Genomic DNA, 17351 nt, shown 5'->3' on the forward strand with positions numbered 1-17351 from the left:
CTCCTCCTCCTCCTCCTCCTCCTCCTCCTCCTCCTCCTCCTCCTTCTCCTTCTCCTTCTCCTTCTTCTCCTCCTCCTCCTTCTTCTTTTTGTGTGCTGCCTGTATTCCACGGATGGGGCTTTGCTTGTTTGTGCGGACTGGTTGCTGGCATGCTGCGGCCCGGTACCAGTCCATGGACCAGGGGTTGGGGACCCCTGCTGTAAAGGATTCTACCTATGCTACCAGTTCTGGCCAATCCTGCTCCATGGAGGTGTAGAATTAGAAGTAGCCTAATTCCAGATCCTGAAGTTGAAACTCAAGTACTTTGGCCACCTAATGAGAAGGAAGGACTCACTGGAGAAGAGCCTAATGCTGGGAAAAATGGAGGGCAAGAGAAGAAGGGGACGACAGAGAAGGAGGTGGCTGGATGGAGTCACTGAAGCAGGAGGCATGAGCTTAAATGGACTCCAGAAGATGGTAGAGGACAGGAAGGCCTGGAGGAACGTTGTCCATGGGGTTGCGATGGGTCGGACACGACTTAACAACAAAAATTCCACTTGTTCTGGATGAAAGTTGAAGGTTGAAGAGCAATTCAGCCCTGCTCACTCTGATGTAACCTGAGGACAGATTGCACTGTTTGTCTTTGATATATACGTGTCCAGCATTCGGCATCCCAAGGATAAGAAGAAGTTGAGATATTTGAATGAGCATTCTTCTGGCTAGACAACAAAGATGAGAAATACCTCGGTCTCTCCCTAAGAGTTGGGGGAAGAAAAAAAAAGATATATCTTGGCCAGCACTGCTTCTGGATCTTCGCCAGTTTGCCAACTGGCAGCTTTGAAGAATTTGAACTGGGTGGTTCCTGTCGCTAAAAATACTCCTGCAACAGAGGTCTTGTGTCTGAAAATAGCTGGGCCTTTTACTTGCTGGTCTGTGGTTTGGGTAATATGTAGGCTGCGCTCTTCATGGTCTTCTGCTGCTGGACAGGCTTTGGGATGTCTCAGAAGGCTGATCTATGTCCGTAATAAAGACCTGATCCGATTTGACACAGAAGACTGAACAGCTCACCTACCTTTTTCTTAAAACTTTTTACCACCAGCTAATAGAAACGATGCTTCTTTTCCCATTTTCTCCTCTAACTTTTTTTTTGTTTTTTTGAGTGTGTGTATAGGGGGGGAGAGATTGCAGTCTTTGTTTGTCTTCTTCCAAGCAGAACTTCACTTGTCCCTTGGGGATCTAGCCGCCTTCCTCTTTTTTTCTATCCCAAAGGTGCTTTTTTCCAAAAGGCAACCGAACTTTCTTGGAGGTTTTTTTTTTCTTTGAAAATGTTTCGCTTCTCATCCAAGAAGCTTCTTCAGTTCAGTCAGAACCGAAGGAGTTTCTTGGATGAGAAGCTAAATTTTTTCAAGGAAAAAAAAAACCCCCAAGGAAATCCAGTTGCCTTTTGGAAAAAGCACCTTTGGGACAACCATGACCTCAATGAGAATCTCCATAGACGTATTTTTTTATCTTTTTCTTGTTTTGGTAGAAAGACAAAAGTAGTTGTCTCCTCTTGGGTCATTCCATGAGTTTTCCCTGGTTTATTTTTTCTTAAATTCATATCTTCTAGTCCAGGGGTAGGCAACCATGCTGGCTCAGGAATTCTGGGAGTTGAAGTCCACCAGTCATAAAAGAGCCAAGGTTGCCTACCCCTGAGTTAGTCCATTTGCCAAACTTGGGTAGCTCATTGAACAAAACTTTCCCTTCTAGCATCCCATCATTCTGAATGTTATTTGCAAAGAGTTTATGAAAAAAAAATCCGCTGTTGCCTGACTTTCTTGGCTGCTTCTGGATTTAATCGAAAGCAGAATAGCCTGACTCCCACACAATGTATGGCTTTAACTTCCTCCACAAGCATATTTCCCATTCTGCATAACTTTGTTTCAATTGGAGGGGGGGAGAAATGCATACAAGGAATCCTTGATTTACAACCATTCATTTAGTGACTGTTTTAGTCACAATAGCACCAAAAAAAGAGTGACTTATGACTGTTCTTCGCACTTACGGCCGTCGCAGCATTCCCGGGTCCCGTGATCAAAATTACAACAGCCCTGACTTAAGACCGTTTTTCTCACTACGACCGTTGCAGCATCCCCATCGTCACGTGATCAAAATTCGGACGCTTGGCAACTGACTCGTACTTATGACGGTCGCAGTGTGCCCGGGGTCACGGGATCCCCTTTTGCGACCTTCTGACAAGCAAAGTCAACGGGGAATTGACTTAACCACCATTTTACTAACCAAACAACTGCAGTGATTTACTTAACAACGGTGGCAAGAAAAGTCGTAAAATGGGGCAACAGAAATGTTGGGCTCAATTGTCATAAGTCGTGGAGTACCTGCATTCATTTAAAATCTGTTTCTATCTGTGTCCTGTAGCCCTGCTCCTAAGTTAGAATTAAATTTTAAGTTAATTCTAAGAAGAATAGAAAAAGTAGAAACGGGAGGCTGCCTTAACTAGGATTGATGAGTTGTGGCACCGTGTCCTACACCCCACTCAGTTTACATTTGTTTAAAAACTTTCCACCTATGGGAATAATAGATCTTCCTTCTTTTCTCTTTCTTTTTCTTGGTTTCTTTTTCTTTCTTTCTATTATTTTTTTTCTATTTCTCCTGTGCTTTTTTTAATTATTAGATATGATAGTTAATTTGTGGAGCGATAATGATAAAAAGATTGTAATGATGGAAGAGATGACATTAATAAATGAAGAATTACTGAACAAGAAATAGAATATAGTTGAGAAATGTAAGAATGTAATTATGGAAATAATAGGCTTGAATAAGAGAAATTATGGACACCCGAATTGTAAATAATATTTTTGTTTGAGGCTAAGTTAGATATGGTATTTGGAAATTAATAAACCTAAAAACAGGGTTTGATTTACATCGATGAAAGGTTGCTGATAACTTCTATTGATTAATTGAATTCTTATTTTACTTAGAAATGTATTAGTTTGACTATACTATTCTAATGGTTAGAGAGGGAAATTTTAAGGAGCATTATTTGAGCTATATATGTATGATGTTAAAACTTTCCACATAAACCTTTTTTTCTTTCTCCTGCTTTTTTCTTATTATGCAAATCTTTCCAGTGGTTTCCCACCTGGTTCCTTTCAATTATCCTAATGACCTGTCATTTCCCCCTTCCTCTCCCTTCCCCAGTCCTCCTCCAGCATCTGCAGAATAGCCCCAGATCTGTTCCTATCTTCTAATTATCATAACACAAAGGATGCTGTTTTTATTGTTTCCTTGTCGTGAAATATGCATCTGGTTGAAAATGGTCCCTCGTTATTGTTTTTTCCTGGGAGATTTCATTTTAGCACTTTTGGGTCCTGAAGTTTTCACCACACCACAGCCAAAGCAAACCATCCTATTTTTTTTTTATTTTTTTTTATTGAAAATTTTTAAAATTTTTACAATATAACTCCCCACCTCCCTCATACTCCACCCTTCCCCACCCCCCTCCCTTCCCCCCGACTTCCCAGAGCTACACATAGGGTTTACAATACAATAATTATATTCTGTCTTAAATTATATTATCCTTAAGTTAACAATTCTATAACATCCTTTAGCTCTCTTCTAAACTGATATATTAAACATCATTATTACAAATTATTTAATTTTAATAAAATATACTACATTAACAATCACAAATTTACTCAAAAACCAAATGAAACTTTTTAGTTCCATATTTCTTTTCTATATAATCTATCCATCTTCTCCAAACCAGTATATATCTTTCTTGTGAGTAATCCTTCACATAGGCTGAAATCTTAGCCATTTCTGCTAAATTTGAAACTTTAAATGCCCAATCCTCTATAGTAGGCAAACGATCCATTTTCCAACATTGAGCTATTAATAACCTCGCATCCTATTTCAAATAAGATGTGGTGGCTGAAATTTTTATGGCAAAACTCGCAGAAAACTTTTTTCCCCCCTTCATATTGTTTTTCCAGTGTTTCCTATTTAGGGATATGTGGCTTTTCCCTCTGCCTGTCTTTTTCCTCATTGTGGCTAATGGGGCTTCAAATTAAGAGAATGGCTTGCTTATTTGATAGGGGCAGCGATCATAAAATCAATTGGCATGGCCGTGAGTACAGCATCTTCTAGTTGTTACTGCAAAGAAAGTCGGAAAAGAATCTTTTGTTAGATGTGCTACACCACATTTGCACTTCGGAAGAATCCCAATAGCTTCGTAGAGAATCTATCCATGAATAAAAAGTCTTACCAGTTTGTGTGAACCTTGTAGGAGGAGGGCCATATTAGACTATTATATCCCAAAATCAGGAGGAGTCTGGGTAAGTGCCACATTTTATTAAAATGCACGCAAACATTTCGGCTTTTTAATAAAATTTGGTAGCTTGAAAAGGTGCTACCAGATTCCTGATTTATGCAGGTCAGGTCAAGAAATTCAGAACTTCCACAGTAATAATAATAACATAGGTCAATCACAACTTGTGTCTCAGCCACAGCAAATGCTCCTGTGGTGCTAGGTGACACATTCCATGGATGCTGCAACACCTGTAATATATATAAATGCTCTTTTTAAAACTTGGAATTGGATTTTGAATTGAATTTGGATTCCAATATTTGGGGGGCTGTCACAAGGAAGACAGGTCAGCCTATTCTCCAAAGCACCTGAAGGCAGGACAAGAAGCAATGGGTGTAGACTAATCAAGGAGAGTGCCAATCTAGAACTAAGGAGAAATTCCCTGACAGTGAGAACAATTAACCAGTGGAACAGCTTGCCTCCAGAAATTGTGGGTGCTCCATCACTGGAGGTTTTTAAGAAGAGACTGGACAGCCATTTAGAGATTGGACAGGCTCCAACTTCGCTATTCTGGATTTTCCTTTAAGGTGTTTCTCATAAAGTGTGAAATGTAATGTCTTTTTTTTGTGTGTTTATTGTGTTTGCAGAGCTCGGAGACCTTAAAGATCTGCAGACGCTGGATGTCTCAACCAATCATTTGATAACCTTGCCTGAAAAACTGCACAGGTGCCCCTCTCTTCAGTACCTCACTGCTGACCAGAACCATCTCTGGTACGTCCCTCGCCATCTTTGCCAGCTTCCCAGTCTGAATGAGTTGTCCATGGCAGGAAATCAGCTTGCTTTCTTGCCTCTTGGTGAGTGCTGTTTTGGCTATCTGAGAATTAAACTCTAAAATATATGGGCAGGGGTCTAGCTACGAAAGGAGCCAGTGAGATAAATTTTATATTAGAAATCAAAAAAAGGATCTGATATCTAACTAGTCAAAGTCTTCCAATTTTACGTATTTTGGGTTCATGCATTATGCTAACCAATGTTTGCTACAACAACAACAACAACAACAACAACAACAACAATAATAATAATAATAATAATAATAATAATAATAATAATAATAATAATAATAATAATAATAATGTTGAAAGGGACCTGGGGGATCTTCTAGTCCAACCCACTAGTCAAGTAGGAGACCTTATACCATTTCAGACAAATGGCTGTCCAGTCTCTTCTTAAAAACTTCCAGTGTTGGAGCATTCACAGCTTTTGGAGGCAGATTGTTCCACTGATTAATTGTTCTAACTGTCAGGAAATTTCTCCTTAGTTCTAGGTGGCTTCTCTCTTTGGTTAGTTTCCATCTGTTGCTCCTTGTCCTGCCTTCTGGTGCTTTGGAGAACAGCTTGACTCCCTCTTCTTTGGGGCAACCCCTGAGATACTGGAAGACTACTATCATGTCCCCCCTCATCCTTCTCTTCATTAGACTAGACATACACAGTTCCAGCAACAGTTCTTCATATGTTTTAGCCTCCAGTCTCCTAATCATCTTTGTTGCTCTTCTCTGCATTCTTTCTAGAGTCTCAACATCTTTTTGACATCATGGTGACCAAAACTGGATGCAATATTCCAAGTGTGGCCTTACCAAGGCCTTGTAAAGTGGTATTAATACTTCACGTGATCTTGATTCTATCCCTCTGTTAATGCAGCCTAGCACTGTGTTGGCTTTCTTGGCAGCCGCAGCACACTGATGAAACCAACAATCAGATGGGCTAATGTAGAGAGTTGCAATCCACGCACTATAAATCAGGATGGCTGAATTCCCAGTTCAGGCTAAGCCAAACAGAAAAAAAACAACCCCTGCACTATGATTTATTAGCTGATTTTTAATGAACCGTTAGCTTAACCCAGGTTCACAGTTTGTCAACTTCGCTGAGAATTCCACTTTTTAGATGTGGATTTCAACCTTCCAGCGTGCCTCCTACAACCTTCCACCAGTGATGGGCAGCATCAGTTTTTAGCTTCTCACCTTGTGCAAATAAACCCAACCAATATTGTTGATAAGTTGGAGGGGATAGCAGGTTGCAAGAATCCAACTGGTACTTTATTCAAGACAGCATGGTTTAACAAACCAGGGTTTAGCATGTTGCATGAATCCAGTCTAAATTTGATAATTAACAATTGATCAGTGGAACAGCTTGCCTCCAGAAGTTGTGGGTGCTTCTTCACTGGAAGGTTGGCCTAGAACAGGGGTCCCCAACCCCCGGTCCACGGACCGACACCGGTCCATGGCATGCCAGCAACTGGTCCGCGCAAACAAGCAAAGCCCCATCCACAGGATGCAGGCAGTACATGAAACCAGGCCCCCTCCGGTCCGTGGAAAATCTCTCTTCACAGAACCGGTCCCTGGTTCCCCAAAGGTTGGAGACCTCTGGACTAGAAAACCTCCATTTTCCTCCTAACCCTGTTATTCTGTTAAATAAAGTTGAGTTTGGGTGGTCTGTTTCCCAGAAGTTAAAGGTGGTATGGAAGAGGAAAACTTGTGTGAAGGAAGTGTTTCTCTTTTTACCTCTTAACACATATATATATACACACACACATACTCCAGACAGCTCAAGAAATTCTGCGGAAATTCAGTGAATAACAGAATTTGGCAGCATAATTTCCATCCATCCCGAAGGTAACTTTAGGATGGGAATCCGAGTGTTTTTCCTACAGTAGGCCTCTCTCACTTTCACCCTCATTTTGGAGGAAAAGCAAAGCAAAACAAAAACTAAAACTCACAGCACGAAGAATCTGGCCAGTTTGCTGCCAAATTTTAGCAGCGTGTTCTTGGAAAGCGATGCGACCGCAAATGTGCTAAGGACCACCTGCAGCTTTTGAGTCGCCCACCCTACTTTGGGATATTGCTCTGCCAGCCCATATGTTTGAGGATGAGTGTATTAATTCTGCTCCTTTTTGTAAAAAATAAAAATCACACACACATCAAATTAATAATACCGCTTACTTTATTATCTCAAAATACATAGCTTTTCTGCTTTCACGCCGGGGTTAAAAAAAATATCAGGGCAGATATATAAGACCTTTTGTTCCATGTTCAGCCATGTGGAATGCAGATGCCTTGAGGACAATTTTTTTTAAAAAAAAAGTATAGTTGAATTGGGGTTTGTTTAGGACTGGTGCAGTTTGTTCAAGGGAAAAGTCTTTGATCTTCCATGCTGGGAGGAGGAGAAAAATGGAAAAGTTGCAGATAAACTGTACTGTATTTTTTAAAAAAGCTACATGCAAACTTCTCTTTGTGACTTCAGATGCGACCTTCCTTTTCTACGAAGTCTGAAAAGAACATGTTTAGGAAAAATATTTTTTGTGTGTGTGCTTTTTGCATGATCATACAATCATAGGCCTGGAAGGGACCTCGGAGGTCTTCTAGTCCAACCCCCTGTTCAAGGCAGTATACCACCCCAGATAAATGGTTGTCCAGTTTCTTCTTGAAAACCTGTAGTGACAGGGCAGCCCCAAACTCCAGGAGGCAAGCTATGCCATTGATTAACTATTCTCGCTATCAGAAAATTTCTCCTTACATCTACGTAGGGTCTCTCTTATATAAGCTTCCACCCATTACTTCTTGTCCTGCCCTCAGGTGCTTTGGAGAATAAGTCAATCCCCTCTTCTCTGTGACAGCCCCTCAATATTGGAAGACAGTTATCATGTCCCCCCTAATTCTTCTATTTGATGGGCTACACATATCTAAGTCCCTCAGCCATGCATCATAACAATTTAGCTTCCAGATCCTTTATCGTCTTTGTTGCAGAAGTTTAAAACTTTAATAAGAGCCACAAGAACGCTGCTAAGATTTAAGATTTCTTAACATTTAGATATAATCTTTTTGTGGTTTGGCTTGGCTTCTCTTGGCTCAGCTTTTAGATGAGAAAGGAACAAGCAAAGATATAACAAATGTGCCGATAGTACAGATATACAGTATGTGTACCCTGGTTCTCAGCTGCTGAAAGACTTGCATCGATACAGATTTCTCACAGTGCACTAAAAGTGGAGAAGAGGGGGAAAAAACAGCTATTTGTTGCTTATTTTTAATGGGTCCTGGCTGCATTTTCACAGCTTAGGGAATGTTTTTAAAAAATCTTGTAGAACCTGAAAGTTTTAATAGCAAAATTAAATTTATACTAACTATAAAAGTACTAGCTACAGCCTCAATTAGGGAGGTTCATCACCACTTTGCAAATTAAGTTATGATGCACTTCCAAGGCTTTTTATTTCCAATCTGATTCAGTTAACAACCGTGTTATTAACTTAACAGCTGCAGTGATTCACTTAACAACTGTGGCAAGAAAGTTTATAAAATGGGGGCAAAACGACTGTCTCGCTTAACAACGGAAATTTTGGATTCAATTGTGGTCGTAAGTCAGGAGTATCTGTACTTTTTGGCTGGTCTCCGGGAAGCAAACTGCTAAGCAAACTGAAGCCAAGAAAAAAATGTTGTAAATCAAATTGTTTCATTTCATTCACAGGTTCATGCATGCACCGACACAAAAGAGAACTACGGAGCAGTGTTCCCTTATTCTTAGTCACGTCGATGTTTTTCTTGGAATGAGACAGTCCTACTTAGATTTGGCAGCTTTCTTGAAGAAGAAAAAACAACAACCACATAACAAAATTGGAACTCTGCATTGTTCTTTTCCCAGCCGTTTAACGAGACTTCTGTTATTTCTGGTGAAAGAACGCATTTGCATATATTCCCAGACAGAAACGTGGAAATTAGGGGATAATTTTCATGGCAGAATCTGTCTTGTTATTATAGGGTTTCCACTGATTTCATAAAAAAGGTTTTTCTAGACTGCTCAGATGCTAAGTGCGTTCGCTGACATGCCAGGAAGGTGTTTGTGTGTACGTATGTGTTTGCTTGAACATGCCTGTCAGGAAGGTGATTACTTATTTTCTGTTTCATGTTTCTTAAATGCAGATTTAGGTCGTTCCCGGGAACTGCAATATGTTTACGTGGATAACAACGCTCACCTTCGAGGTCTCCCTTCTTACCTTTACAACAAAGTCATTGGCTGTAATGGGTAGGTCCTCAGATTTAAGTTAAGCCCACAAATATAAATTGCCGTGGATCCTTTTATTTTCTAAGTCTTATTCATCAGTTTTATCTTGGATTATTTAATCTGTCGAATGACGGTCCTATGCTTTAAAGGAATTTACCTATAATGTCTGCTCCATTCAGTTGTATTAAATCGCCTGCATTAATTTTCTCACTTTTAAATGCTTATAGAGCTTAGCCTTCTTTGCTGCTTTTTGATCTTCTAAGATAGTTCAGGGGGAAAAACTGAACTTGAGACTGAGTAGGAATGGAACAGAAGTCTTGACACAAACCTGCATTTTTCATATACATCGTTATGGTAACATTGTTCATAACATCCTCTAAGAGTGCTTTGCAACATAGGGTTCTATACGTTTAGTAAGGCCATGTATCATATAGGGTGATATAGATAAGCCTCTAAATTGGCACATTCCAGATCCAACTGAAGAGAATCTTCATAACTCAAGAGTTGAACTATGGAGTCCTTGCTGCTCCCCGAGCTTGGTTATCTGCTTGCAGACATTTCATTACCCAACTAAGTAACATCATCAGTGCTAGAAGAGCGTGGGGTTTGGTCTCTGTTTATACAGGATACAAGTGGTTTGACCTTTCAGACTCTATGGGGATTCTCAATCATCCAGATCATGGTTGTCCCCAAAAGTGTTTTTTTCCAAAAGGCAACTGGACTTTCTTGTTTTGTTTTTCTTGGAAAATGTTTTGCTTCTCATCCAAGAAGCTTCTTCATCGACTCTAACTGCCTGGTGGGGAAGGATTTATACTCTTAGCAGTCATCTCGTCATTAGTGCTTTGAAAGTCATTGAGGCCACTTGGGGATCGAGCTGTATCCTCAGAGTCAGCTGAATTAGAATGCAAACATGTATGGACCCTTTTTGGGACTGCTGAAAAGACTGCGTTGTAAACAGGAGATAAGTGATGTTGTATCCCTCTCCACTGTTGAGGGAGGGCCCCTCAGTCTTATCCTAGATGGCCTCTTTGACTCCTCTTTTGAAAACAGCAAAATTCTGGACAGAGAGGACCGCTGGATTGTTGCTCATTTGCATTTGAGCATTTAAGATGATTCTAATGGCAAGCAACCAAGCCCAGCCCCAAGACCTTGACACCTTCAGATCTTTTAGAATACACTTCCCAACATTCCCTGTAGCATTCCGCAACGGGGAACGCAGTTTAGCACATCTGGAGGGTGATTAAAGTATTCCTGTTTTCTTTCTGCCTCCGAAAAGTGGTATTAGATACCACTTGCTTGCTTTCCCTGTTAAGATGGCCATTCTGTAGCAAAACGCATTCCCTTAGCAAACAGAATAACATGCCTCTGTTTAATTGGGATTGATTCATAATTTGAAAAGCATCCTTCTGTGTGCTTTAGGCGCTGTTGGCAAAACTTGAAAGTGTGCACATTAGATGAAATGGCAACTGCTGGCATAATCCCCTTAGGTCTGAATTGCCTTCTGCCAGGTGATTCTGTAAATAGATCAGTGAGTCCTGCTCACTCTTCTTACATTGGACAAAGGGAGATTGTTACCTCCAGGAGTTGAATATTCATAAATAGCAGCCACACAAGTCAAATCCTTAGCCCTGTTGGGACAAACACGTTGGGAGTGGATGTGTAAAAGACAAATATGGGTCCTAGCCTCTGCCAGCTGAAAGATTCCATGTTCTTGGAACTGTTGAATGGAAAAGGATTACATCCCAGTGAAAACAGCAGCATTTAAACAAGCGGCAACACTTTTGTTTTGGTGGTTCATGAAAATAAAACGCGTGCCCTTATTTCTCAACTGAAAGCAGACCTTGAAGATTGAGAAACATAAGCTAGACAAGTTCTGCCTTACTTGTTACCAACTGCAGTATCCTAAGGGCTTAAGAAAAAATATACCGTGTCAAATTCGGTGTCTCTTTTAAGTCTTTTTGGGAAAGCAATTGAATTGCATCAGGGTCTCCTCCTTGAGCGAATGCCACCCACTGAGACCACGAGAATAAGACCCCTGTGGAACAGCTTATAACAAGCTATCCGCTCTTCTCCCATCTTGCTGGATTTCCAGAGACACAGGTTGCCTCTCAAGGGCTTTGAGAGATGTGGCAGCCTGCAGGTATGGCACTGGCATTAGATGCTGATCAAAGTGATGCAATCTATTTTAGCCAGCTGGGGCACATGGAAACCTGCAGCTTAGAATGTCAAGTATGTAAGTAAGTAAATGTATGCGTTTAATTATCTGAAATTTTACTTGCTAGATCCAGTGCAAAGCCAAATTACAGGACCAGCTCTTTTGCTCTTCATGTCTGTCATTTAAATTCTTAAATGTAACCAGATTCTGAAAAATCTACTTTGGGGGGGGGGGAGAGTTGCCTGGTGCTCTCTGAGCTTGGTTGTTTTCTTGCAGATGTTTCATGACCCAAACTAGGTAACATCATCAGTAGTAACACTGACGATGTTACCTAGTTTGGGTACTGAAACATCTGCAAGAAAACAACCAAGCTCAGAGAACACCAAGGAGCTATAAATATTCTCCTTACTGGTTATTTTCTGTTGGGATATTATCCCTTTGTGTTGATTAAAACACTTTGGAATCAACGCCCTTGTGTGCAGTTGCCATATTTACTTCTGTCAGGCCTTAGAGCAAGCTTCTGCTTGTCTTTTGGATGCGTAATTGCTTGGCATCTGCAGGCCTGATTAAAATTGATGAAGTCAAGTTGGGGATGTCACACTTAGCAAGCTTCTTGTCAGCAAGTTAATTTTCATTCTTGAAGCACGATGTTGGGCACCTCCTGTAAATAGGTGACATTTGCAGATTGTTGCCAGGTTTGCATATTGAACTGATCCATATTTGGGAACTGATTTGATTTTGATTTAGAATATTTTCTGTTCATACTGATCACGTCAAACACTAGATTATAGTTTGGATGAGCCCCCCCCTCTCTGTCTCTCTTTTTAAAAAGGCCGGCAAGTTATTCGCAAGAAATGTATTTAATGCAGATTTGCCTTTTTCTTCTAACCCTAGTTCTCATTGAAATGATCTGTGATGATGTCTAGTTTTACGAATGAAGGCAAATACACGTATCCAACGATAACGATGCAAAATCAAACTTGGGTCGATTCCAGAACCAGAGATTTACTCTCCCAGCTTTGGGACTCGTGCTGGAGCCAGTCTTCGGGGAATTTCTCTACTGGAAGCCTGGGAAACAGACCCCTTGTCAGTCAGAGTGCTGGATTACCACCAGCCTTTTAAATACTTAGGAGCCGAGGGCTTGGCAGCCCAAGGAAACAACAGCCAGTCGCCAGCCATCCACACACCAATCAGCTGATAGGAAGACACCGCATAAACACGACTCACAGAACAGCCCAAAGCATGTATTCCAGTAGAGAGAAATTCCCTGAAGAATGGCTCCAGCATGACTCCAAGAGCTCGGAAATCTCTGGTCCCGGGAACCGACCCAAATTCGATTTTGTACGCCTAGTTTTGATTGCAAGGGCATGTCTTGAGTGTTCTTTTAGGTCAATGGTGCCCTCGTCAGCTACTCTTCCGCAGAATAATAATAATAATAATAATAATAATAATAATAATAATAATAATAATAATAATAATAATAATAATAATAAATTGGAAGGGACCTTGGAGGTCATCTAGTCCAACCCCCTGCTCAGGCAGGAAACCCTATACCATTTCAGACAAATGGCTGTCCAGTCTCTTCTTAAAAACTTCCAGTGTTGGAGCATTCACCACTTCTGGAGGCAGGTTGTTCCACTGGTTAATTGTTCTAACTGTCAGGAAGTTTCTCCTTAGTTCCAGGTTGCTTCTCTCCTTGGTTAGTTTCCACCCGTTGCTTCTCGTCCTGCCTTCAGGCGCTTTGGAGAACAGCTTGACTCCCTCTTCTTTGGGGCAGCCCCTGAGATATTGGAGCACTGCTATCATGTCCCCCCTCGTCCTTCTCTTCATTAAACTAAACAGACCCAATTCCAGCAAGTGTTCCTTATATGCTTTAGTCTCCAGTCCCCTAATCATCTTTGTTGCTCTTCTCTGCACTCTTTCTAGAGTCTCAGCATCTTTTTTACATCGTGGTGACCAAAACTGGATGCCGTATTCCAAGGGTGGCCTCACCAAGGCATTGTAAAGTGGTATTAACACTTCACGTGATCTTGATTCTATATATCACAGGTCACAGATCACACCACGTTTACGTCGCTCACCATTTTTTCCCCTTTCTTCCAACCTCTCTCCAGCTGTGGTTCTCCTCTTCAGAAATCAGAGCTGCAGCTTCTGTCCTTTTCATCGGGACAGTTGACGGTTTTCCTCCCGGCGGAGGTGAAGCTGATAGGCACGGAACTGGACCACGTGCTCCCCTTGCAGGAGGCGGCCATGAGGACCTTATATAACACATACTGCAAGTCTCTAAAAGGTAGATGGATGATGGTTGAGTGTCTCCAATATCTTCGGTCTGTAAAGCTGGGAGGGAGGAGAAAGCTCTGGTCGTCCAGATGTTGCCAAATAAAAATGTCCGCCATCTTTTGCCATTTTTTTTCCTGTGGTGTTTACAGGTCATCCCTGACTTAACACCACAGTTGAGGCCAGAATTTCCACTGCCCAGCAAAATGGTCGTTGAATAGTCGAGCCCGATTTTGTGACCTTTTTGGCCCGGGTTGTTAAGCAAATCGCTGTAGTTGTTAAGCAAATTGTGTGGTCGCTAAGGGAATCCCATTGACTTTGCTTGTCAAAAGCTGACCAAGACAGTCGCGAATGGTGATCGCGTGACTCCGGGACACCGCAACCATTGTAAATACACGCTGGTTGTCAAATACCCAAATTTTGATCGTGAGATCATGGGGATGCTGCAGTGGTCGTAAATGTGGGGACCAGCCATCAGTTGCTTTTTTCAGAGTCGTCAAATGGTTGTAAGTCAAGGACTGTCTATATACTGAGTGTCAACAATTCATTTTCTGCATCCTTCTCAGAATCTGGGATAGAGGTGTGTGTGCATTTGTCACCTGAAAACCTAAGGGAACAACCCTCCAAAGACCCTCCAAAACATGAATATGATGGGAGGGAAAACTATTAAGTGCACGAGTGGAGAGTAATCTTATTAATGGTGTTTAATTTTAATTATATCTGAATTCAAATGAAACCAAGCAGGCAGGCTTCCAAACAGGTCACCCAGCTACTGCTGTTTCTGTGAAGGTTTTTAGAATCGTCGTCTGACGCCCTCTTTTTCCCCCCCGTTCCTCTCTAGATTTGAAGTTCATGACTCCGATCTCATTACCCAGAAGCCTCCTGGATTTGCTGCACTGCCCTCTGGGACACTGCCACCGTTGCAGTCAGCCCATGTTTACTATTGTCTACCCAAAGCTCTTTCCCTTGAGAGAGACACCAATGGCTGGATTACATCAGGGGTAATTACAGAGAAAATTACATGCTGGTTTCAGACTGTACGCATGGGCTTCAGCTAGAAGAGAAGGCATTTGCAAAAGCAAATGCTTGAGCTTTTGTGAGTCTGATGACTATCTTCCCTACAAATGGAGAAGTGCATTATTAAGACTCAGTTATGAGGTGGATTTTCCACAAGATGCTGCTTCTATTCCAAATTGCAGCATTTCACATTGAATATTCAATTGTACGTTTTTTTTCTCACCTGGAAAACTTAAGTAGCGGAAGATGAGCTATGAGAGAGATTCTTTCTTCCTATAGAATAGGGAGAAAATCAGAAAGTGAAGTAGGAAGGAAGCATGCAAAACTTGGCATCAAGATTTCTAGAGGGGGGGGTCTCAAAACTTGGCTAGAATAGAATAGAAGAATAGAATAGAATAGAATAGAATAGAATAGAATAGAATAGAATAGGACAGGACCTTGGAAGTCTTCTAGTCCAGCCCCCTGCTTAAGCAGGAGAACCTATACCATCTCAGACAGGTGAATGTCTAGTCTCTTCTTGAAAATCTCCAGTGATGGAGCGCCCATGATTTCTGTGGCAAGCTGTTCCACTGGTTAATTGTCCTCACTGTCAGGAAGTTTCTCCTTAATTCCAGGTTGCTTCTCTCTTTGATCAGTTTTCAACCATTGTTTCTCATCCTTCCCTCTGGTGCTTTGGTGAACAACCTGGCCCCCTCTGCCTTGGGGCAGCCCCTCAGATTCTGGAACACTGCTATCATGTCTCCCCTATTTCTTCTTTTCTTTAGACTGGCCAAACCCAAGTCCCGCAGCCCTTCGTATGTTTTAGCCTTCCGGCCTTTGATCATCTTTTAAGACCTGTGGACTTGAATTCCCCAGCCAGCCTAGAGCATTGAATACACTGCATTCACTTTTCCCCCCTCAAATGTGGAATCATATTTCTATACATAGTATTGGGTGATAAAACCTATCCTGATTACGCTCCTTGAAGGGGTAACATTTTGAATCCAAAAGCACCCAGAGCCCATTGGTTCCCTATCTGCAGTATACAATATTTTCCAATAATTTCAGACACAAGTGAGATTTTAATTAAAGCAGAACTTGAGTTTATGAGTCAGGCAAAGAGGTAGTAAGGTAAAAGGAATGCCCCTTTAGATGTTTGCCTTTTGGCTCTGGTGCAAACGATTATTTGCCCAAGAATGTAAAATTATTTGTTATCCAAATAGTTATATAACTTTCTTTTCAGTTGTGTTCTTAAGATTCTGTCTCGTGCACTGTGATTGTTGGCCTTTCAATACGCACAATAGATGGCTATTTAAATTGCTGATTATTTTTAATTTGATCATTCCGGTTTTAATTTTTTCTTGGTTGCTTTTACTGATGTGATATATTTTTAAATTGCTTGTTAAAGCAGTTCAAAATCTTTCTCTCTTTTTTTTCCCCTTATTTAAGCAAACATCTTTGCATAAAAATTCATGTTGTCTTTTCCATCACCACTACGTGGGAGAAGTCACAACATAGAACGTAGATTATTTGGTAGCAAATAATGGAAGATTTGAGGGAGCATTGTACTTTTTTTTTTTTAATGTTCTTCCTTTAAGAAATTAAGAAATTTTCCAGATGTTTTCTTCCTAGGTTCAAATCTGCACTAATAATTAGCGGAACCTTTTGGTATGTTGACAGAGGGGGAAAAAAAACCTCTCGCTATTTTTGCAAACTCAAATATTATATGTACTTCGTTTTCTGAGGCTCAACCCTCGCTCCTGATTCCTTTGCTTTTTTTTAACCGTCCATAAAAGTTGTATCTTGTGTCTTAGGGCCAGCATTTTAACTTGAGACGACAACCGTTGCCTCTTGCTCTCCTTTCCATTCCTATATTTCTTTTGTGTTCCCAGGAGAACAAGAGTCAGTTTTGTGGCATATTGCTGCTCCACCCAGTGTCTGCAGACCTTTGACCTATTGAGCTGATAAATACTTAAAGGTATTCAGGAGTGGTGCCAGCTTCAAAGCAGCATTAGACTGTGGCTCCTAACCAGACTGGAATATGTGATTGTGTGTGCCAAAGCAGTGGGAGGCATTCCCCAACTGGGAACATGGAGAACCCCTTGAGGCCTGGGTTCCTATCAAATCTGGACAAAAGGCAGAAGCTCTCATGAAACCATCGTGATTGTCCAGCTTTAGAAAATGTTTTAACACCTTCCTGTTCCTCCACGGGCAGAAGATCAAGCAAGCAAACATACAATCAAAGACCCAGCTGGACACTTTTCAAAACTTGTACTTCTGATTCAAGTTGCATTTTATACTTCACTTGGGTTGCATGGGCAATATCAGTTAGTGTGTGTGTGGGTTTTTTAATGATACCTTTGCAGTCCTTGTAACTTTTTCAATTATTTCCCTGCTTGATTTCCTGTTACTGCTCTCTTGAGAAGCAGCCATTACAGGTAGCCATTTATTCATGCTAGTGAGGTTTTTTTTTTTCCCCTACTTTCCATTAAGGATCCAATACATTTTCTTTCTTCTCCCCCCCCCCCAGCTGATGTTTTGATAGTGACTTAAAGATGTACTTGCGAAACCTAACTTGATGCGGTCC

At 41.1% G+C, this 17351-nt stretch overlaps 1 protein-coding gene across 1 annotated transcript in view; it reads left to right on the forward strand.

Moving 5' to 3' along the window:
• The window catches only part of LRRC28 (leucine rich repeat containing 28), a 29714-nt gene extending 12612 nt beyond the window's left edge, over positions 1-17102 (forward strand). The window contains exons 5-9 of the mRNA XM_015811840.2: positions 4936-5142; positions 9255-9357; positions 13606-13781; positions 14610-14769; positions 16657-17102. Coding sequence (XP_015667326.1) covers positions 4936-5142; positions 9255-9357; positions 13606-13781; positions 14610-14769; positions 16657-16729 — 719 coding nt within the window. The 3' untranslated portion in view covers positions 16730-17102. The remainder of the gene's footprint in view (positions 1-4935; positions 5143-9254; positions 9358-13605; positions 13782-14609; positions 14770-16656) is intronic.
• Positions 17103-17351: the final 249 nt, after the last annotated feature.

Source organism: Protobothrops mucrosquamatus, unplaced genomic scaffold, assembly GCF_001527695.2.
Source record: "Protobothrops mucrosquamatus isolate PMUCROS unplaced genomic scaffold, P.Mucros_1.0 scaffold53, whole genome shotgun sequence".
Taxonomy (NCBI): domain Eukaryota; kingdom Metazoa; phylum Chordata; class Lepidosauria; order Squamata; family Viperidae; genus Protobothrops; species Protobothrops mucrosquamatus.